Here is a 24,119-nt window from a genome sequence, read left to right as displayed (position 1 = left end):
CTCCATTTATAACTTTTTCCATTTGTTGCAATTTGGAGAGAGATAGACAAAAAAAAATAAGTGGTGGGTCCTATCACTAAGTGGATCCCACCATCATTATTTTCTATGTGTCTATCTCTCTCCAAATTGCAACAAATGGAAAAGGTTATAAATGGAGAGGATCTTGACCCATTATTTTTTTATGGTATTATGTCATTACATATTTTCAAAAGTATTTATGCAAATACTTATCGTAATGAGATGCAGTTGAATACACATGTGTTATTAAAAAGAAGTTGAATATATTTATTTATTAGGATAGAAGCACATTTTATTGTTCGTTTGCTTTTCATTTCTTAATAATTCATCGTAAATATAGATTCTTTTTATCGTATTTTAGCTTTTCAATTTATTTTTTTAAAATCCATATTTAAATTATCTAGAATGTACTGTACGCATTGTGTACCGTCAATGTCATTTGTCAAGTAAACTTAACAAAATATGTGTTGTGTCATAGAAATACAAGAATGATGTCGTTATCAAATAAGATATCAATGAATCTTTTGTTTCTTTTCGCAAGAAGATATGAATGAATCTTCAATATCAAATGAGACAGGAATCCGTATAATCGGAGTATCTTAATATTTTTTTTTTTCGAGCAAGTGTCACAAGTATTTATTTAATTTTTTTTTAAGTACTCTATAGTGACAAGAAATTCACATTTTTTCTTAAAAAAATAAATAAAATTCACATTTTTAATAAGAATAAGTGAGGTGTGTGGAGTTTAAATTCTAACATCTACATATAATATGTATGTCCTTGCTAAGTTAAGCTCACAGGGTGTTACAAGTATTTATGCATATCATTTAAAAATACACTCAACATATATTATTTGATTCATTTTTCTTATTACCTTTTTTTTTTTTAAATACGTGTGTCTAAATATTTGTGACCAATCAAATTTTCTATTTACCCCAATCACATGTAGGCTGCATGCATCATCAAAGGGTGTTTAAATTCAAACCTATCCAAATAAAACCACAAGCCAATCCACAAAAATCGAAAAAACTAAATATTCGTGTATGTTGTTTTGTAAATCTCATGGGATCGGATCAAATTTCGGATCACTTTTTTCAAAACAAAATTGCAAAACTTAAAAAACTTAAAAAATTAATCCGATATTTTTGTCAAATTTAAAGTATCAAAAGACCTTTTTTATTGAAAAGTTAAAAAAAATTGTGAAGGAGCTGAAGGGATCAAAAGACCTATTTAACCTAAATTAAATAATAATAGTCTGGTTTTGTTGAATAATAACAATGTTCATGTTCACGGGTAAATTAAGGTCTGAAACCATGTCACGTTCCAATCCTATCTCCTTACTCTTCACATGAAACCAAATTTCAAATTATAAAATAATAATTTTTAGTATAAAGATTTGACCACATCTTTTTAACACACAAAAAAGAAAAAACACAGAAAAAAATTTAAATAATATGTATTTTTTAAATAATCATATAATGTGCATTTTTTGTGTGACCAAAATAATGTGTCCACTTTATATTCGCACAAAAAATACTTATTATATAACCACTAATTGAAGAACAATTTGCTTAAAAAAAAAATAAAAAAAAAATTGAAGTGAAAAACTAATTCCTGACCCGTGATCTATCACTGAGTTCTAGTGAACAAAGTCCAATCTTGTTTTTTAGTGTGTGCAATTTATTAATTGATACCCCTATTTAGAAATCATTCACATAATTGAAAAACAGTCCAAATCCCTGTGAATACTACTGACTAGTACACTTTCACATACATGTTCAATCCTATATATATGACATAACTAGCTAGGACACTCAAAATGGAAGTTCATGCCAAACTACATGCAATTATTTCAAGGAATATGGTCCCACAAAGTTTGCAGATTTTTTATGGCCAGAAAAATTTAGAATAACTCATACGATTCCAGTTGGTGCCACTACAATAGGACTTCTAACAATGTGTGCTCCACCATCTTCAATCCAAACAAGATCCCCAAATGAAACATTTTCCTTCTTGTACATAACATACTTTATGATAATGTTGTAACTTTGTTTCTCATTTTTATATTTGAAAGTTAATATATCAGGTGACACTGTCACAACACTACCTTTTGGATATGTCACTTTAGCTCTATATGTAGCAGCACCATCACCAACATTTGTAACAATCCTCTTAAATTTGTGAACCATTGATCTTGTTTTGTTGCTGTAAAAAGCTATAAATGAAGGGTAATTAAGATCCAAAGAAGGGTTTTCACAATCATAAGAATTTGATCTTGTAATTGTTAAAATTTGGTTCTTTGTGAATTTCAAACCACAGAGAAGATTAACATAGTCTTGTGGTGTAGCATCATAAATCAAACCTGGATTCATTGCTCTATTAGGATCAATCTCACCGGCACCGATAGCAAGAGGCGAAGCATGTTGAGAAGGGTAACCATTATCCCTTATAGGGTTTTGTGTATTGTCTAAAGGATTAGCTGTGGTTATCAATGCAGACCTTATAGCAGCAGCACTCCATTGTGGATGTGCAGCTTTGAGAAGAGCAGCAACACCAGAAACATGAGGACAAGACATGGATGTTCCTGACATGAAATTGTAGTCACTTGATAAGAACACATTTGTGCCAATTCTAGCTGTTGGTTTGTTAGGAATATAAGCTGCAAGAACTCTTGATCCAGGTGCCATTATATCAGGTTTCAAAATCCATGGATAGCTATGTGAAGGACCTCTTGATGAGTAATATGCTGCAGCTGGTGCCGGCTTTGTTCCTACAAATGTTTGTTGAAATTTGATGCTTGATGTAGGATTGTTATTGCTCTTTGCATAATTGATCACAGATTGTGCATCTTTTGGCTTGATTACAATACTTGGAGTGTAGATACGTCCTAAATCGATTAACTGAGGACTATCAGAGACAAACACTGCCCCTAACAGATTGGCTTCTGTAACAACATTGATTTGGTTAAACACTGAGGTTTTGTTTCTGTTTGACAATGAGTCATCACAGAGAATAATCACTTTTTTGTTAAGTTGAGATAACAAGTTCAATGAGTTGCATGAAGATAAAGTGTTATTGTAAACAAGTAGAACATTTTCAACTATAGCATTTGCTGGAAACAAAGTCCAACCAATAATGCTTTGACCATTTCCCAAAACAAGAGTGCCAAAAGTTCTATCTATTGTTCCTGCAGCTGCAGTAAGGAGCCATGGGATACCATTGTGCAAGGTTCCGAATTCAGGTCCTGCGTTACCTGCAGAAGATGAAACAACAATCCCTTTTTCCATAGCTGCAAATGAAGCTATTGCTATAGGATCTTCATAAAGTGGAACATCATCAAATCCCATTGAAATTGAAATCACATCAACACCGTCGTTAATAGCTTGGTCCATGCCAGCTAAAACATCAGAGGCGAAACGACCCTCTTCCCAAATGACTTTGTACATAGCAATCCTAGCTTTTGGTGCAATGCCTCTTGCTATTCCTTTGGCATAACCAAAATAAGAAGCTCCATTAACATAGTTACCTACAAGTTCAAAGCAGACAGTTCGATTGGTAAGCTCAGAGACACCGAATGAGTACTAGCTAGGAAGTCGAGAGTTCAAACACCGGAAACTAACATAATTTACTAACATTTGTCTCCAACAACAAAAAAAATAGTTACCTGCAACAGTTGATGATGTGTGAGTTCCATGCCCTATAGTGTCTCTAGCTGAGTTCATGCTGATTGTAACATTTGGATTTGAAGCAATCACACCTTTGTTGAAATATCTAGCTCCAATCAATTTGAAGTTACACATTGAGGTATTGAATTCTTGGCCAGTTTCACATGTTCCTTTCCATTTGTTTGGAATTTTCTTTGTCATGCCATCATCTTTAAAGCTTTGACTCTCAGGCCACAAACCAGTATCAATAACACCAACAACGACATCGTCTCCAAAATCTGAAGTATGCCATAGTCCACTTGGAGAATCTAGTGAAAGAAATTCAAAGGTATGAGTTGTGTCAATGGTAGCAGTTCTATCTTGATATGCTGAAACAAAGCCATCAATGTTCTTAAGAATCTCTAACTCATTTGAAGATAACACTGCACTAAAGCCATACATGGCATGATCATAGGTGTACACCAGTTTCTTCTGTGATTGCTTTGATGCTTGGTCATAATCATCAGGTACTAATGTTTTTGATTTTAAGGAATGAATGGTGGATTTGAACCAATCATGATGAGTTGTGAAGACTTGAGGAAAGAATGATTTGTTCATATGGATTATATATGTGGAAGTCTCAGCATTGCTATGAAAGGTTAATAGAAACCAAAGAGAAATTATGAGAAGAAGTGAAAACACATTGTTAGGCTCCATTGATTTTTTTTTTGCATGTAAACAAAGAAATGGTTTTTTTGCTCTTGATTTCTATTATCATGTGACTATATAGGAAATTTCATTCTGTGGAGAGTATCAATGATGTGGCATTTATGAATTATTTAGAAGATTGAGAATGATATTGCTTCCAAATGATTGGACATAAATTTTCATGCACAAGAAACATATATTCAGAATTTTTTTTATTTTTTTTTTATACAATGTAAAAGATCACTCCCTTTCAAACAAAAAATGTAAAAGATCACATGTGAGACCACTGTGTCTTAGACCAATCAGATATGTATACATATGGTATAATTGGTATGTGCATGATAGACAAGTCAAAAATGATTTCACTGTCCACATAATTTTATTTGGACAATATAGAGTGTCTTTGTGTTGATATTGATTGGAATGAAATACCTATCAAAATTTAGAAGTGAACAGAAAAAAGTCACGTGCAAGTAAGGAGGAAGAAATACCCTCTTTTAGAAGTTGATAATCATCAACAAAAACATAAAACACAGAAACAAGGACAAGATCTTGTGTTAAAATACAAGAACACTTAATTATTTACATCACTATTTTACCCATAGGGTCATTATGGGTCCAAATCCATGACAACTTGAGTAGTACATACATGATACATGTATACATTTCACGAAATAAGAAATATTCCTTTTTTCCTTAACTATTTTTTCAGCAATAAAATAGTCCTTAGAATTTCATCGAACCGTAAACAAGGACATCATTACTCATCAAACAATTTTCTATTTTGAGGAATCCATAAATTCGGTTGAAATCTCTTCCCATGTGAAATGATTAATGGAAGATAATTTTCATGAAAATGGTATCACACAAAACAGTTGTATAGTGTGTCCTTTCAGACCTTTTCCTAGTTCAAAGTTTAAATCAAAGGCCAGGAGGATTTGAGGTTTGTTCTTGACGAACTAACCTAGGCAAAATTCTATAATTATTTTGTCATATTGTATATTTATAGATAAAAAAAATTAGGATTTTGTTTTCAAAATTTTGAAGCCTAAACCCTAGTTGTGGTTGTTTGGCCCTTGGCTAGGCAATATAATAGCATGATTAATATCATAGTTAACTTAACATGGACTAATAATTAAGTTTATATGTAGTACACACTTAAACAATTCATTATTTAGTTATAACACAATGTGATATAAGGAATTGATTTCTTCATAGCTTATGCTTTTGCACTAAATGACTACTTTTATATATATATAAAAACAGACATGTTTTATAGATAAATGAGATTGTGATAACAACGTAGTACCTAGCTGCAACAAAGAAACCAAAACCCATTTATCTTGAGGCTTTAAAAATTATAATGTGATTGTACTTGCAAAAAGTACGATAAGAGATTCTAGGGTTAAGAATCGTATATTAGGGTTTTAGACTGATTATCGGATTCCTGAAAATGATCTCTAGAGTGGTATTTATAATCTGATGTGGGCTTGGATTACTATTGCGTGGCTTCCAAGCAATAGGGATATTTTAATATTTTAGGCGGTTTCTAGAAGCTTCTGGAGGTTCAAGAGGGCGGCTTCCTTTAGAAGGGTGCGTCTAAACCCAATAACCCTTCTGGAAGGCCTTTAGGCCCTTACGAAGGGCGTTTAAGTCCTTCCCGAGGGCTTCTAAGCTTTGAGGAATATTATGACGGTCCATTAATTTCATTATGAAGAAGCAGGTGGATCTAAAAAAAAGGAGACCAAATCGTATCCCTGCTAAATTTTGAAGCGATAACGCGATTGAAAGATATAGTACCATATGGTCCGAGCATCAACGGAAATCTTAGCATCTTCCATGTTTTCGGTTAGAAGAACAAAACTTGATTTGTATTCCCTTTGTTGATAGGTGTCATCTTTCTTAATTTTTATTATCTTAAATTAATTGTCTCTTTATAATACTAATATAATATTTATTAAAAAAAAAAATTCAATAACATAGTGAACTACCTATATAACAAACAGATGCACAATGATAGTAAACAAACAATACATATTTTGCATGGTTTGTTACCAACACGAGTTAACTCGCGTTGGTGTTCGGGACGTGATTTAATTCACACGTTGGATGTGAGTTAACTCACATAGGTTATATTTCAACGTGATTTAACTCATGTTGGGGGTATTTTGATCGGTTCACGTGGGAGTTGTATGGGAGAAGAGCAATTTTCTAATGATAATGGCGTGAATTTGTTGCCATCAAGGGAGGACGTGTGTCGTGCAAGAAATTATGGTCAGGGGTGGCACTGAAGGCAGGCTTAAGGGGCGGCAGCCCAGGGCACCATTTTTTTAGGGGCACCAAAATTATTATTTTTACTTAGTAGTTATTAATATATATATATATATATATATATATATATATATATATATTAATTCGCTTTTATTAATTCTATTGAAAAAATATTTTTAGATAACTTTGATTATAAATGAATATTTTGCAAGAAAAAAAAAATTAATAATTAAAAGGGCATAATTTATTGTTTCGCCCAGGACACCAAAAATCTTAGGGTCGGCCCTGATTATGGTCCATAGCATATGTGAGCCCATTGGTTGATTCAACTATAAGAGTGTGTTTCGATGAGGTAATTATGAATTCAATGAAAATTAGAATTTTAGAAAATTTAAATGCTTCAATTATATTTGCTTCATTTCTAAATTCTTTTATTCAGATAAAGTATGAAAATGATTCATTCTTAAATTTTGTTGGGCTATTTTTTTTAAGGGCTTTGCTAACGAGTGTCCCAAAGACAATGATTAAGAAATCTACAAATAGAAAATTAGTCTTGAAAATATATAAGTTTTAACTTTTGATTTAGTAATAGTTACACCATCTTTTATTAAAATTACTTGTTTTGCTTGTTTAACCAATGCATCGAGGCATTGTTTAACATTCTTCTTTTTTGGAATTTCAAAATGTTGAGCTACCATTTTCAAGATATGAAAATAGCGACCAGTTTAAAAAAATTAAATTTTACAAACCAATTTACAAATTTTGAAAAATTATAGGGTATATGCAACTTTTGAAAATTATTAAAACTAATTTGCAGTTTTTGAAAATTTATAAGAACCAATTTTCAAAATTTTAAAAATCAAGTTGAGACTCACATTAGATTAATGATTTTTTTTCAAATTCTTAATTTTAAAGTGGTATTTAAAATTGACTAAATTTAATTTTAACAAAATATTTCATAAAATCCTTTATTTTAAAATTCTCCAAATTTCGAAACAATGAAATTTACATAAAAAGAAATTGAATTCACTCAAAAAATTACATTAACTTATTAAAACCCTCAGCGGATCACATTCTAAAGAGACTGTTTTTTAGGACTTTCTAAAGAGACTTAGGCCCTGTTTGGATTAGCTTATTTTAGAGCTTATACAAATAAATGTGTCTTAATATATTATTTATAAGATTGTTAATGTAGTTTATGAAAAAAAAACAGTTTATGAAGGACACTTTTCATTGGTGAGATCTTATGAATTAAGATAAAAGCTTATTTATTTGCATAAGCTCTTTTTCATTAGCTCAATCCAAACGGGGTCATAAGAGTTTTTTTTTTTAATAAAGACTAAGAGATAATTTCCATCAAAGAAGCAGATTGCAAGAATGTCGGATAAAAAAAGGAAGAATAAAAAAAAAATTGAACAAGCAAAAAGGAAAAATAAAATGATGGCCATGACACTGCAAAAGAAAATGAAGCAAACACAATTTAAGCATCTCTTAACTCAGGAATTTCTTCTTCCTAACATAAAAACTAACTAATCAGATTTATTAACTTTCTTAGATCCATTTTTGCTTATAATTTAAGATAGAGGGAGTTTGATTTTTTTTTTTTTTTGTTATAAGAGGGAGTTTGAATTTAGGATTAAGAAATATGTTGAATTAACATATTAAAATAATGTCATCCTTAGGCACAGAAAATATTAGTTCTTTGTAGTTTAAATCTCTTTGGGCTACACAAAGAATGTTAAAATATCGCCATCCTTAGGTACAGAAAAATAATAACATCCTTATTATGGCTATTCTATCAACCAAAAACTCATTATTATGTGATGCCAATTGACTCCTCAAGAGTCCAGAGATTTGTCCATCTCTAACATAAGTTACATAATTAATTATTTGATGTTCCGGTGGGTTCGACACCTTTTGACTTGTACAAGCAATTCAACAAAAAAACAATAAGGTGAGATACAGTTTTCTTTTTTTATTATTTGGTTGTCGATTGATGCACACCAAAATTAACTTTTTTTTTTTTTTTTAAGGAAAATTAACTTTAAAAATATGGAGTCAAATACATTAATGTAATGTAGTTTATCCCTTAACTTTATTTGATATGATCAACTAGATATCTCTTTGCACAATTGTAGATGTTAATCCCCTCAGCTTCGTAGGACTGTCATTTTTGATATAGTTTTCCTTCAACTAACTTCATAAATAGAGACTCCATTCTTTTACTTATTTATTTTGTAGTTATTTAAGATGATACATCGGTCGTTAACTTTTCTATACAATGGTGGTCTTTGACACCCCTTCCTTTAGGACCTTTCTTTTATAGGGATAGATGTCATTTTTTTGTATAGATTATCCTCTCTATGACTCTGTTGTATTGGTTCAGACATCTTCTGTCATTTTATTTTTATTTTAGTGTTTTGATAAAATAAAATAAAAATGATACAATTTCTTATATTCAACAATATCACAATTGAAGGACCTTCCAAAAAATATCACAATAATAATATAGTTAGTATTAAAATGATTAAAATGCTATGCTACATTTTTCCTCACACAAAGTTTTCTTCATTTTCAGCATTAATATCATTTATAAATTTTCATTATACCAACTGCAAATTTCAAATACCACCTAAAATTAAGAATTTTAAGTTTTCATTAATCTAATTTTAAATTTTTGTTAAACTAGTATACTACGCTTTAATTATTATAGTCCAACCCATCTAGGTTTGTATATATGCACGGTGATATTCCATGGGATTTGAAGTATGCTTCTCTCAAGATTTGAGGTTTAATTTTCCGATGTCAATTTCGGTGAACTAGTACACACATACCCTTTTTCTTATTTTAAATGGGTGCCTGTAAGTGAATAGTGGAATTGAACCTTTGGAATTAGTCGGTCTTTGTGTCGAATATCAAGTTTTTAAAAAAAAATAATAATAAAATTGGACACACACATTAATAATTAATTTAGATAAAAGTTTATACATTTCTACCCTTAATTCATTTATTACATGATTTTGGTTTTTGAAAGGATACAAAAGAAAAACATCATTGTATCTTGGTTTCCTAAAACATAACCAAAGTCTTAGGACAAAAATAAAAAGCTTAAAGGACCAAAGATTAGAGAGGGACGAAGTACTGTTAAGCAAGAAAGTTTCTTCAATCATTTAGAAGTAATATCATCAAATAATTTATGAATGTCTACATCATTGATATTCTCTAAAAATCCTATATAATCACATGTAAGAGGAATCAATAGCCAAAACAACATTTCTTTGTTTAGTTGCAAAAATAACCAATGGAGCCTAACTTTATGTTTTCACTTCTTCTCATAATTTCTCTTTGGCTTCTATTAACCTTTCATAGCAATGCTGAGACTTCCACATATATAATCCATATGAACAAATCCTTCTTTCCTCAAGTCTTCACAAATCATCATGATTGGTTCAAATCTACCATTCATTCCTTAAAATCAAAAACATTAGTGCTTGATGATCATGATCAACAAGAAGAAGCATCAATGCAATCACAGAAGCAACTAGTATACACCTATGATAATGCCATGTATGGATTTAGTGCATTGTTATCTTCAAATGAGTTAGAGACTCTTAACAACACTGATGGCTTTGTTGCAGCATATCAAGACAGAACAGCAACCATGGACACAACTCACACCTTTGAATTTCTCTCCCTAGATTCTCCAAGTGGTCTATGGCATGCTTCAAATTTCGGAGACGATATCATTATTGGTGTTATTGACTCTGGTGTATGGCCTGAGAGTCAAAGCTTTAAAGATGACGGCATGACAAAGAAAATTCCGAACAAATGGAAAGGAACATGTGAAACTGGCCATAAATTCAATGCCTCCATGTGCAACTTCAAACTGATTGGAGCTAGATCTTTCAACAAAGGTGTGATTGCTTCAAATCCAAATGTTAGAATCAGGATGAACTCAGCTAGAGACAGTATCGGACATGGAACTCATACATCATCAACAGTTGCAGGTAACTATTTTTTATTTTTTTTATAGAGAAATGTTAGTACTCCTTCTGTAACTCTCAGCTTACTAATCGAGCTGTCTGCTTCGGACTTCAGGTAACTATGTCAATGGAACTTCTTATTTTGGTTATGCTAAAGGAGTAGCAAGAGGCATTGCACCAAGAGCTAGGCTTGCTATGTACAAAGTCATTTGGGAAGAGGGTCTTTTGGCTTCTGATGTTTTAGCTGGAATGGACCAAGCTATTGCTGATGGTGTTGATGTGATTTCAATTTCTATGGGATTTGATGGTGTTCCACTTTATGAAGATGCTATAGCAATAGCTTCTTTTGCAGCTATGGAGAAAGGGATTGTTGTTTCGTCTTCTGCAGGTAACTCAGGACCTAAGCATGGAACTTTGCACAATGGTATCCCTTGGGTTCTTACTGTAGCTGCAGGAACCATAGATAGAACTTTTGGCAGCCTTGTTTTGGGGAATGGTCAAAACATTATTGGTTGGACTTTGTTTGCATCAAATTCAACTATAGTCGAAAATCTTCCTCTTGTTTACGATAACACTTTATCTTCATGCAATTCAGTGAAGCGTTTATCTCAAGTTAACAAGCAAGTCATAATTATTTGTGACTCAATATCAAACTCAAGCTCAGTGTTTGATCAAATCGATGTTGTTACACAAACCAATATGTTAGGGGCAGTGTTTCTCTCTGATAGTCCTGAATTAATTGATTTAAGACATATCTACGCTCCAGGTATTGTTATCAAGACAAAAGATGCAGAATCTGTGATCAAGTACGCAAAACGCAATAAGAATAATCCAACAGCAAGCATTAAGTTTCAACAAACATTTCTTGGAATAAAACCGGCACCAATTGCAGCTCATTACTCATCAAGAGGTCCATCACATGGCTTTCCTTGGATTTTGAAGCCTGACATAATGGCACCTGGATCAAGAGTTCTCGCTGCTTTTGTTCCTTATAAACCAACAGCTAGAATTGGTACCGATGTGTTCTTATCAAGTGACTACAATTTCATGTCAGGAACATCCATGGCTTGTCCTCATGCCTCTGGTGTTGCTGCTCTTCTCAAAGCTGTACATCCACAATGGAGTTCTGCTGCTATAAGATCTGCATTGATAACCACAGCTAATCCTTTGGATAATACAAAAAATCTAATAAGGGATAACGGTTATCCTTCTCAATATGCTTCACCTCTCGCTATCGGTGCTGGTGAGATTGATCCTAATAGAGCAATGAATCCAGGTTTGATTTATGATGCTACACCACAAGACTATGTTAATTTCCTTTGTGGTTTGAAGTTCACAAAGAATCAAATTTTAACGATCACAAGATCAAGTTCTTATGGTTGTGAAAACCCTTCTTTGGATCTTAATTACCCTTCATTTATAGCTTTCTACAACAAAAAAACAAGATCAATGGTTCACACATTTAACAGGACTGTTACCAATGTTGGTGATGGTGCTGCTACATATAGTGCTAATGTGACACATCCAAAAGGTTGTGTGATGACAGTGTTACCTGATATATTAACTTTCAAATATAGAAATGAGAAACAAAGTTACTCCCTTGTCATAAAGTGTGTCATGTACAAGAAGGATAATGTTTCATTTGGGGATCTTGTTTGGATTGAATATGGTGGAGCACACACTGTTAGAAGTCCTATTGTAGTGGCACCAAGGGGAATTATATGAGCTTTCAAGTGTTTTTTCCCCTCATTTTTCTGCACCTTCTGCAATGACATGATATGCAATATTGTGTACTTTTCTTACACTCTTTAAAAACACTCATTCAAATGCAACCTTATGATGTGTTTGGTTGTCATTATCTTGGTTTTTTATTTTCACAAACTAATTCTACATCTTCATGTTTTTTGTTCTTTAACTACTAGTTATAACCTCATTGGAGAACCATCATAAGCTTATTTAGAAATTTATAAATTTCATTCCTAAACTTTGATTTCTGAGTTAATCAGTTAAGTAAACTAGATATGGGATTAAGGCTCTTTAGTAACTAAAGCTCTTTTCATTCAAATGTTACTGGGCTGATTTCATTCAAAAAGACACTTTTTGAATGTTAAAAATAATACTATAAAATGTAACTAAAGCTCTTTAGTAACATGGGCTTTTCCTAACAATTGTTCAAATGTTACTAAATATAATCAGTAACATTTTTCTTGATTTAGTAACAGTTTTCAAGTGTTACTAGATGTCAATTATTTTGTAGCGTGAGATGCTGGTTCATAATGGGATTTCACGATAGTCTTTGCCATATTATATGGGAGCTTCTTTTCTGTGGGTGAATTATTTGTCTCTTTTTCAAATTGGATTCTCTTCGACCTGGCTTATGATGCAACCGGTCATGAAGAGTTATTTTCCTCTCTTGATCGAATGTGCGCCATAAAGCCGGATATGGAGGATCCGGATTTTTATTATTTCTTTTTCGAAAACATCTTTCTACAACTTGTGAGTATATTTAATTTCTATTTCTTACTTGTACATATTACCTTCTCAAAGTTAACTTATGTGTTGTTTCTATTCATCTGAGGATTATGAGTTGTTTACTACTTTCACAAATTGACATTTGCTTTTCCTGAAAGGCCATAAATTAACATTTTGAAAGTTAGCCTTTGTCCCATTTTTTTAGGCAATATTTGTTAGATAATTCAGATGGGTGATTCCGAAAATAAAATATTTTGAAACAAACATAAATTACATCTTAACGTTGGTGTTTTAGGTTTGGACATACTACAAATCCATATCATGAAGATTCGACAAAGTTTTACGTTAGCTGTCGAGACTTAATACAACCCTCTCCTTTTACCGGACTTGAAATCGGCCTAGGAAGATTAAGTTTGGACACACAGTAAAAATAATAAATTTAGATAAGTTTATGCATTTCTACCCTTTAATTCATTTAGTAAAAGTCAAATTCATTTAATACATGGATTTGGTTTTTTGAAAGGATATTAAAGGAAAAAGCAACATTAAATGTATCTTGGTTTCCTAAAATAACCAAAGTTGTAGAGCAAAAATAAAAAGCTTAAAGGACCAAAGATTAGTTTGAACGAAATAATTCTCAAGCAAAATAAATCTGTTCAATCACTTAGAATTAATATCATCCTCAAATTTCTAAACAATTCATGAATGTTAACATCATTTATATTCTCTAAAAATCCTATAGAATCGCATGATAAGAGGAATCAAGAGCCAAAACAACATTTCTTTGTTTATTGGCAAAAATAATCAATGGAGCCTAACTTTGAGTTTTCACTTCTTCTCATAATTTCTCTTTGGCTTCTATTAACCTTTCATAGCAATGCTGAGACTTCCACATATATAATCCATATGAACAAATCCTTCTTTCCTCAAGTCTTCACAAATCATCATGATTGGTTCAAATCCACCATTCATTCCTTAAAATCAAAAACACTAGTACTTGATGATCATGATCAACAAGAAGCATCAAAGCAATCACAGAAGAAACTAGTGTACACCTATGATAATGCCATGTATGGATTTTGTGCAATGTTATCTTCAAATGAGTTAGAGATTATTAAGAACATTGATGGCTTTGTTTCAGCATATCAAGATAGAACAGCAACCATTGACACAACTCACACCTTTGAATTTCTCTCCCTAGATTCTCCAAGTGGTCTATGGCATGCTTCAAATTTTGGAGATGACATCATTGTTGGTGTTATAGATTCTGGTGTGTGGCCTGAGAGTCAAAGCTTTAAAGATGATGGCATGACAAAGAAAATTCCAAACAAATGGAAAGGAACATGTGAAACTGGCCATAAATTCAATGCCTCCGTGTGCAACTTCAAACTGATTGGAGCAAGATCTTTCAATAAAGGTGTGATTGCAGGTAACTATCGAAATGTTGGAATCAGCAAGAACTCAGCTAGAGACAGTATCGGACATGGAACTCATACATCATCAACTGTTGCAGGTAACTGTGTTATTTTTATTGTTTTTTACATAGACAAATAGTAACAAATTATGTTAGTTTCTTGGTTAGTACTCTCAGCTTACTATCGAGTTGTTTGCTTCGGACTTCAGGTAACTATGTCAACGGAGCTTCTTATTTTGGCTATGCTAAAGGAGTAGCAAGAGGCATTGCACCAAAAGCTAAGATTGCTATGTACAAAGTCATTTGGGAAGAGGATGTTATGGCTTCTGATGTTTTAGCTGGAATGGACCAAGCAATTATTGATGGTGTTGACGTGATTTCAATTTCTATTGGAATTGATGGTATTCCACTTTATGAAGATGCTATAGCAATAGCTTCTTTTACAGCTATGGAGAAAGGGATTGTTGTTTCATCTTCTGCAGGTAACTCAGGACCTAAGCATGGAACCTTGCACAATGGTATCCCTTGGGTCCTTACTGTAGCTGCAGGAACCACAGATAGAACTTTTGGCAGCCTTGTTTTGGGAAATGGTGAAAACATTATTGGTTGGTGAGATTGATCCTAATAGAGCAATGAATCCAGGTTTAGTTTATGATTGTACACCACAAGACTATGTTAATTTCCTTTGTGGCTTGAAGTTCACAAAGAGGCAAATTTTAACAATCACAAGATCAAGTTCTCATGGTTGTGAAAACACTTCTTTGGATCTTAATTACCCTTCATTTATAGCTTTCTACAACAAAAAAACAAGATCAATGGTTCACACATTTAACAGGACTGTTACCAATGTTGGTGATGGTGCTGCTACATATAGTGCTAAAGTGACACAACCCAAAGGTTGTGTGGTGAGAGTGTTACCTGAAATATTAACTTTCAGTTATAGAAATGAGAAACAAAGTTACTACATTATCATAAAGTGTGACATGTACAAGAAGAAATATGTTTCATTTGGTGATCTTGTTTGGATTGAAGATGGTGGAGTACACACTGTTAGAAGTCCTATTGTAGTGGCACCAACTGGAATTATATGAGCTTTCAAGTGTTTTTTTTCAAGTGGAATTATTTAAATTTACATTAAAAAATTAGTATTAGTAAAAAAATTAAAAGTTAGTTAAATCGCATTAAAATATAAATATTCTATAATAATATGAACAATATTCGTTTCAAAAAAATAAATATGACCAATATTGAATACTTTAAAAAAAATGTTATATTTTTTTGTTAAGTAGTTTAGTGGTTAGAAATTCAATTTTTTAAGATGAATAAGGGGGATGTCTATGATTCGAACCCGACCGTTTATATGTATTGCAATATTTCTACCAACTGAATTAAGCTTACAGAGACAAAAAAAAACTTATATTTTACTAATATAAAAAATTATTGTGTTTTGTTGTGACATATTTTCTTTTAGGCTTAATTGCACTTTTGGACCCCTAACTTTCCAAAAGTTGCGGTTACAGACCCTTAACTAAAATAAATACAAAACAAACCCTTATGTTTCCATTTTGTGGCAGTTTTGAACCCCCAGTGGATTGTTGACCTGGTCGTTGCTGACGTGGCAGCATCCCATTAGTGAGGTGCCATGTGTATTTTTTTATTTTTTTTACTTTTTAAAATTCATCCTGTTATTTTAAATTGGACAAAATAAAAAAAAATAAAAAGGAAAATAGAAAGTAGAGTCACGTGCTGTTAGTTGGAAAGAAATTAGGGTTTAAAAACCCCCAATTTCCCAAATCTGCAAATCGATTAAAAACACCTTCTTCTCCAATCGCCGTCCTTGTTCATCCTTCACATTCGATTTCCTCCTCAAAATCCTCCTTCTTCTCAAATCGTTGTCCTTTCTTTCTTCTCAATTCGATTTCGAAATCGTTCTGTTTCTTTTGTTCTGTCCTTGTTTCTCCAATCACTCAGTTTTTGCTGGAAACAAAAAATGGTTGAATATTCATCTTCATCGGTTAGTGGGTCAACATTGAATCACAGAACCAAGTTGGTTTGTTATTGTGGTGTTGATTCACCATTGGTGACTTCTTGGACTGATGAGAATCCAGGGAGGAGGTTTCACGGCTGTGGCACCTCACTATTTTCCTTTTTATTTTTTCACGGCTGTGGCACCAAGTTGGTTTCCTTTTTCACGGCTGTTTCTATTTTCCTTTTTATTTATTTTTTTAATGTTGTCCAATTTAAAAATAACAGGATGAATTTTAAAAAGTAAAAAAAAAAAAAATACACGTGGCACCTCACTAATGGGATGTGAGTGCCACGTCAGCAACGACCAGGTCAACAATCCACTGGGGGTTCAAAACTGCCACAAAATGGAAACATAAGGGTTTGTTTTGTATTTATTTTAGTTAAGGGTCTGTAACCGCAACTTTTGGAAAGTTAGGGGTCCAAAAGTGCAATTAAGCCTTTCTTTTAAAGCAGTGACATATTTTCTTTTAGGGTTAATTAAGTAAATAGTCCTTATAAATATTCAGAATTTTGTTTTTAGTCCCTATAAAATTTTTCATCAGCATTTTCAGTCCCTATAAAATTTTTCCATTAGAATTTTTAGTCCCTGTCAAAAATTTCCATCAACATTTTTGGTCTCTAAAATGCTTAAGGAAAATGTTACAAGGACTAAAAAGTGTGATTTTATTTTGTAGGGATTAAAAACAAAACTGTGAATATTTATAGGGACTAAAAACTTAATTAACCCTTTTTTTTTTAAAGCAGCTGGACCACACTTTTTATTTTATTTTTTAAAGGAAAAAAAAAAAAAAAAGGACCACACTTTAAATCTTGAAATGTGCATTTTACCACGATTCAATTACTGATTGAAAGAAGGGACACATATTATATTAAAAAATACCTTAATTATAAGATATGAATATAATTTGATTTCTCCTTCTTGTATTTCTCAAAAATAAACGAATAAAAAAGATTAACATTCTCCCATATATAGAATGCAACAAGCTTTTTATTACCTAAAAAAACCTCTTCTCAAAAATAACAAATTGCATGATGTCCAAGAAAACAAAATGTAAAAATTGCAAGTATAGAACAAACAACTACGAGAAATTAAACAAACATTTCCCATAGTACGACAGCTAATAAATTTCTGTTGGTTAATTTTTAGATTCTGTTTGTATACAACTTCAATTAGATTCAAGTTTGTTCAATGTGTTGCCAACCAATAACACTAAACCTTCCTCATTTCTCCACCCTAGCTAAACCCAAAAAAATAAAACTCCAAATTAATATTCCAGCCAAGTTGGCTAGCTCTATACATCATATCACAAATTGTGTCCTCCACCCTTTTTTTTTTTGAAGGAATTTTGTCCTCCACCTTCTACCACTCATGTCCTCTCAAACCGCCTCCGATACATCTTCGCCAAGCATGAACACCATCCATGAATTAGACACATTTACAAGGTTGTTTCTCTTGTTAATCTTTATAGCCCTACTCGTTCGAGTTTGTTACGTTTATTTTTTCTCACATGGTGATCATCGCATTCAAAATCCTAATTTGAACCCAGCATCTATACAACATGTGGTCGATGATAAAAACACCGTGGAAGGGCTCCCTCGTAGCATCATCAACTCTTACCACACATTCACCTTCAACAAAAACAACATTGCCACGATTAATCATGATTATGACACCGTTTGTTCGATATGTATTTCGGATTATAAGGAATCGGAGATTTTGAGGATGATGCCGCAATGTCACCACTATTTTCATCGAGATTGTGTTGATACATGGTTGAAGGTTAATGGTTCGTGTCCAGTTTGTAGGAATTTGCTATTACCAGCTAGTAAAAATGTACCGAACTTAGAATCTGTCTAAATTAATCATCACAATTGAAGTGGGAATTTTCTTTTTCTTGAGGTGCAGCTTCTTCTTGGTTTCTTTTTGTAATTTGGTTTTATGTGCCATTTGAGAAACCGTACGAATTGTAAATGTTTTTAGTTGGTAATTAGTACGAGACGAGAGAACAACATGCATCATTTGTACGGTTTCTAAATTGCCTCTTTAAATAGAATATTGAGTAAATGAGTTGAAGCTTTTTGTGTTGTTAATTTTGGGCAAGCCAATGAGAGCTTTTAATTTCAATTCACTGGTATTATTTTTATTGTTATTTTTACCTGTAGATTATTTTTTTCAACATAAGCAAACCCAATCCATTTCATTATAAATAATATCAGCAATACAAGATTGTATAGTTAACACACACAAAAAATAATGAAGCCTAATTTGTGGCCGCAGTAGTATGAGCAACCACGTTTATTTTTCACCTCAAAAAAATAATCAAAGAATTTGAAATAGTAAGGAAGTCGCTGCATTTGTCTATTACAAACAAGTTAAGATATATCTTCTCTATGTTGTTTATGCATCAACAACAATTTTAGAGTAGAGTTCCAAAATAAGATTTGAATGTCAGGATCTAAACATATATAACAAATGTAACATCCCGCATTTCCCTTTAATGAATAATTTAAAATAGCTAGGATCTTCTATTATTATCATTGAATAATGCATGTAGGTTAATTCCTAAACTTGAGGTTTTTAGTTGCATTAGGAGTAACATGTGTTAGAGTTTGAAGTAGAATTTAGGAGCGTGTGAGTGAATAATAATTCACTATGAGGATGATAATTAATTTTTCATCCATATTGGATATGAGGAGAGTAACGGATAAGTATATGGGAGTCGGAGATAGGGATGAAGAAGATAAAACTTGTCCCCACCCCACCTTATTGTCATGCCTATTTGGTAGTTTGGAGAGGAACATAGGATTGTATGTGTTGAACTAAAATTAAAAAAAAAAATTAAAAAAAAAAACTAAAATTTGTCATTTCAAAAATAAAAATTAAGAATTATATTCATCTAATGTATATGTTTGTTTTTAATACTAAAAACTTAAAGGGAAATTTATTATAAAAATGTACAAATGAAAAAGGTTTTAGTTTTATACTAATTGTCTAAACCAACAAAAGAAAATTGTACCCCAAAACACAGCAAAAAATTTTAGAGGAAAAATAATAATGACCAAATTAACAGGAAGGTGGCAAGAAGGTCCGCCCTAGGCATAGGCCGGGAGTGCGGCGGCCTAGGGACCATGCCCGTAGGCCGTAGGGGGCCCAAAATTTTATTTATTAACGCGGGTGTATATAGAAAGAACTGGATTTTTAGCTGTTTATATAGTAAAATATAGCAACAGACAGGCCCGAAACATTGATATTAAAGACTGGGTTGAAGTCTGTTCTTGTTTTGGGCCTTTTGATGTAATTTTTTATATAAACCCCATATAAAACAAATCTTTCTATTTACACCCTCCAAAATAAAAAATTGGACCCTCTGTTCCGAATAATACGCCAAGAAATTTGTGATATTTTTTGGAGCCCTTTGTTCATAATAATGTGTCTTACTAATATTAAAAGTATTGTTATATTTATTATCCAGAAAATTGGGAGAATCTTCACAACTAAACAAAATACTCTCTCTGTCCCAATTTATAGGCAAAAAACACAAATTCACACTTATTAAGAAAACAAAAACATAGTAGTTTGAGGTATAATTTTGTGTTATTCTTGAAATAAGTTTTCTGAAAAGATGTAAAAACAATTCTTATTGGTTAATGATTATGGAGAGAATAGAAAAGAGAATAAATTGAATGCAATTTGCATTTAATTTTACTTTGGAAAAGATGATTTTTTTGAAATAACATAAAAATTGGTCTTTTTTGCTTATATTTTGGGACAAAGAAAATGAGATTTTTTTGCTTATAATTTGGGTCTATTAGAAAAATTTGAGTCTACTTCGTAGGAGAAATTGTTCTCTAATTCTATGATATTTTGTTTAGTTTTGGTCTCTACTAAGTATTTAATTTATTTGAAGATGTTGCCTAAAATAACTTTTATCTTGTAGTGAAAGCGAAGAAAAAAAATAAAATGAAGCGCTACTAAAATCATAACAAGAAACTAAAAAAGTTTATGAAGTAGTATTATGTAAGGGCCTTTTTTGCAAACTATGCCTAAGGCCCCTAAAATGCTAGGAACGGCCCTGGTGGCAAGTTATTAAGTACACTAATACTCTTTTTATTTGTGGTGGTCAGGATTTGAACCCTGAACCTTACATATATTATATATTATCCCTATCGACTGAGTTAATCTTACAAGGACAAGTACAATAATACTCCAAATAAATTTCAAATGTTTGGTCTAGATATAAAAACACTAAAATACAAATATTGAATTTAAAGATTTCAGTTTGAGTTTCACTGTTACTTTTGACAGAAGTTGTATGGAAATTTCTTTCTGAGTGTTCTTTTGAGTTCTAAATCTTTTCTACTATACCATGTATTAAACGTTGTACATAATCTCTTTACCTTAAATTTATCATATAAAAAAAAAACAGTAATACTCTAACGCTTTGTTTGAGAGTTTGAAAAGGTTTTGGGGGACAAAAATATAGGGGAAAATTTTGAAAATTTTCACATATTTTAAAAGAGTTTTTTTTTTTTTTAAGGAGTGGTAAATTAATACTTTTGATTAATAAATTTTTAATTATAAGAATATTATAACAACATATATTAAATTTGAAGAATTCACATAAACCCTCCAAAACCTACCACCGATACAATTTTTTAGTTCCTCCAAGTGAGAAGGGTTTTTTATTTTGAAGAAAAATAAGCCCCTAAAAACCCTTCCTCCTAATGTCCTCTATTTTTTCCACTTATTCCTTCCTTTTTTTTCTCCAAACTCTCCCCTCTCTTCCCCTCCCTTCCCCTCCAAACTCACAAACAAAGCCTAAGGCTTTATTTGGGAGTTTAGAGGGGAGAGGGGAAGGGAAGTCTTTAAGGGTGGAAAATATGAGGAAAAATTGAGAAATCTTTCAATTTTTTTAAAAGAGTAGTTTTTTAGAGAATGGTAAATTAATGTTTAAGATTACTACATTTTTTATTTTAAAAATATTATAACAACATAGATTAAATCTGAAGAATTCATATAAACCCTCTAAAATCTCCCAAAACCCTCTTTCAATACAATTTTTTTGTTTCCTCAAATGATGAGGGTTTTGTATTATGAAGAAAAGTTAACCTCTGCAAACCCTCCCCTCCCATTTTCCTCTATTTCTTCCACTTGCTCCTTCCTTTTTTCTCAAGTCTTCCCCTCCCTTCTCCTACAAACTCGCAAATAAAGCCTAAGAGTGTGTTTGGATGGGGGAATGTTTTGAGGAAATTTAAATACTTTCAGGTGAATTCCATTGTTTGGATGATAATTTGAAGAATTTTCAAAATGATGGAAATTTATGAAGTATTTTGTTTAAGTTAAATTTAGAAAATTTCAAATGACACCTAAAAGTTAAGTATTTCAAATTTCTTCTTTTTTAGATTTTTTTTACAATTTACATTTTGGTCCTCAAATTCACCAAAATTTTCAAACTGACCCCAATAAATTTCCTAAAAATTACAAATTGACCCCTCAAGTTTTTCAAATATTATAATTTGACCCCTCAAATTTTTTGAAATTTACAAATTGACTCCTAATTTCAATTTTAAAATTTGGCCCAAAAAAATTAAAATTTATAAAAGTTTCCCAAAAATGATAACAATGAAATTTTTTATTACTCCATCCAAACAAAAGTATTGAGAAATAAAAGTAATTTAATTGAATCATTTAAATTGCTTAGAATTCTAAATTCTTCAAAATTTCTCAATTACCTCATCAAAACACATACTAACAAGTGCCATTGGGATGCTTCTTGTTTAGAAGTTTAAAGAATAAATTTTTTTCTTAGAAATTGTGTATTTAACACATTGAAACTTTTTCTTAGAAATTATGTATTCAACACATTAAAACTTTAAAATGAACTTTTTCTACATAAAATTTCTAAATTATTTTTTCTCTTAAATCCTTAACAAATGTCATAAAAGCACTTGATATAAAACTCTAAATCATGTTCCGACCTTTTAGGAACAGTTTTAATTTTTTTTTCATTGCTCTATATTAATGCAAGAAGGTCTGAAAGGACACACTATTGACTATACAACTATTTTGTGTGATACCATTTCAATGAAAATTATCTTCCATTAAACATTTCACATGGGCAGAGATTTCAACCGAATTTATGGATTCCTCAAAACAGAAAATTGTTTGATGAGTAACGATGTCCTTGTTTACTGTTCGATGAAATTCTAAGGACTATTTTATTGCTGAAAAAACAGTTAAGAAAAAAGGAATATTGCTTATTTCGTGAAATCTATACATGTACATGTCCTACTCAAGCTGTCATGGATTTGGACCCATAACGATCTAGGGGTGTTCCCGGTGCGGTTTGGTTTGGTTTGATTTTGAAGGTAAAAGTCATCCGAATCGTAAGATAAAAAAGCATGCGGTTTGGTTTGATTGACTTTAAAAATAAAATCTAAACGAAACTAAATCAAACCAATGCGGTTTGGGTTGGATCGGTTGGTGCGGTTTTTTTAGACGATACAATTTTTTGTTTCCAACATTAAAATCAACTTAAAAAGCTAAAACACAATATATTTTCAGCAATGTTTTAAATTTTATCAAATATTACAATTTCATTTTCATTTTCATTTCACAATGTTTCCAAAAAAATATAGACCAAGTTAAAAATCCAGACAAACCATAATCTTATTTTGTAAGAAATGGAAAAGGCTAAGATTTTATCTTTCTCTAAAATTTTAAGTAGCACATAAATATGTTTTTTAAATAAAAAACAAAGAAGAAATCTAACAAGAGAAAAAATATTCCATTTTATAAAAGTTTGAGTATTGGTCTAGGTGAGATATATTTAATTAACATTTTTCTTATGTTGCGGTTTGGTTTGGTTTGGTTCGGTTGCTAAACTGAAAACCGCAAACCAAACCATGCGGTTGAACAAGAAAATAATCTGATTACATCCGAACCAGATGCAGTTTTTTGTGGTTTCGGTTTGAATTGATTCGGTTTGCGGTTTTTCTATTGGATTGGTTCGGTTTTGAACACCATTATAATGACCCATGGTCACGAGCACAAACGAAATGGTATTATCACAAAACATTGGTTAAAAAAATCGCGCTAACAAATGTCTTAAGCATACTCTATAGAGATTCTTGATTAGAAAATTATTCACTAAAAAATAAAACATTTTAATTTTTAATACATTAAATACGTGAGTTTCAAAGTTCAAAAATCATTAACTTATTATTTTAGATCTTTAAAGAGAGTCATTGAGGCATTTGTTAACCTTTCTAATAAAAAGATGTATCCCCAATTGCAACCTTAAGCACCTCCAATGCACACATACTATTATCCCCAATGTTTATCTAGAAAAATAACACTAATGCAGAACCAAAAAGAATATAACAAAACAAAACCACAAAACACATAACACTAATGCAGAACCAAAAAGAACATAACAAAACAAAAACTTGACTACTTGTATTGACTCTAAATTCTCTACCAAACTCAAGATGGGGAAAGTTGAAAACAAAACAAAATTCCAACTCATTCTTTCTCTCTCTCTCCCACAAAATTTAATGCACACTAACTCCCTCATTGAG

The 24,119-nt window shown here is 31.7% G+C and overlaps 2 protein-coding genes across 2 annotated transcripts; one reads left to right on the top strand and one right to left on the bottom strand.

Moving 5' to 3' along the window:
* Window positions 1-1,677: 1,677 nt before the first annotated feature.
* Window positions 1,678-4,533, bottom strand: LOC11415810 (subtilisin-like protease SBT3). Its single transcript, XM_003624057.4, has 2 exons — window positions 3,683-4,533; window positions 1,678-3,544 (listed from the first exon to the last, which is right to left on the bottom strand). The coding sequence occupies exons 1-2, from the start codon at window positions 4,377-4,379 to the stop codon at window positions 1,932-1,934; spliced, it is 2,310 nt and encodes a 769-aa protein (XP_003624105.1). The 5' UTR covers window positions 4,380-4,533; the 3' UTR covers window positions 1,678-1,931.
* A 5,364-nt stretch (window positions 4,534-9,897) lies between these two features.
* Window positions 9,898-15,623, top strand: LOC11416905 (subtilisin-like protease SBT3). Its single transcript, XM_003624056.4, is given in 5 exon segments — window positions 9,898-10,648; window positions 10,740-11,900; window positions 14,298-14,609; window positions 14,720-15,116; window positions 15,118-15,623. Coding segments are annotated over 5 exon segments (3,060 nt in total). The 5' UTR covers window positions 9,898-9,942; the 3' UTR covers window positions 15,602-15,623.
* Window positions 15,624-24,119: the final 8,496 nt, after the last annotated feature.

Source organism: Medicago truncatula, chromosome 7, assembly GCF_003473485.1.
Source record: "Medicago truncatula cultivar Jemalong A17 chromosome 7, MtrunA17r5.0-ANR, whole genome shotgun sequence".
Lineage (NCBI taxonomy): Eukaryota > Viridiplantae > Streptophyta > Magnoliopsida > Fabales > Fabaceae > Medicago > Medicago truncatula.
The sequence above is the reverse complement of the archived record's forward strand: the minus strand, read 5'-3'. Positions and strand labels throughout refer to the sequence as shown.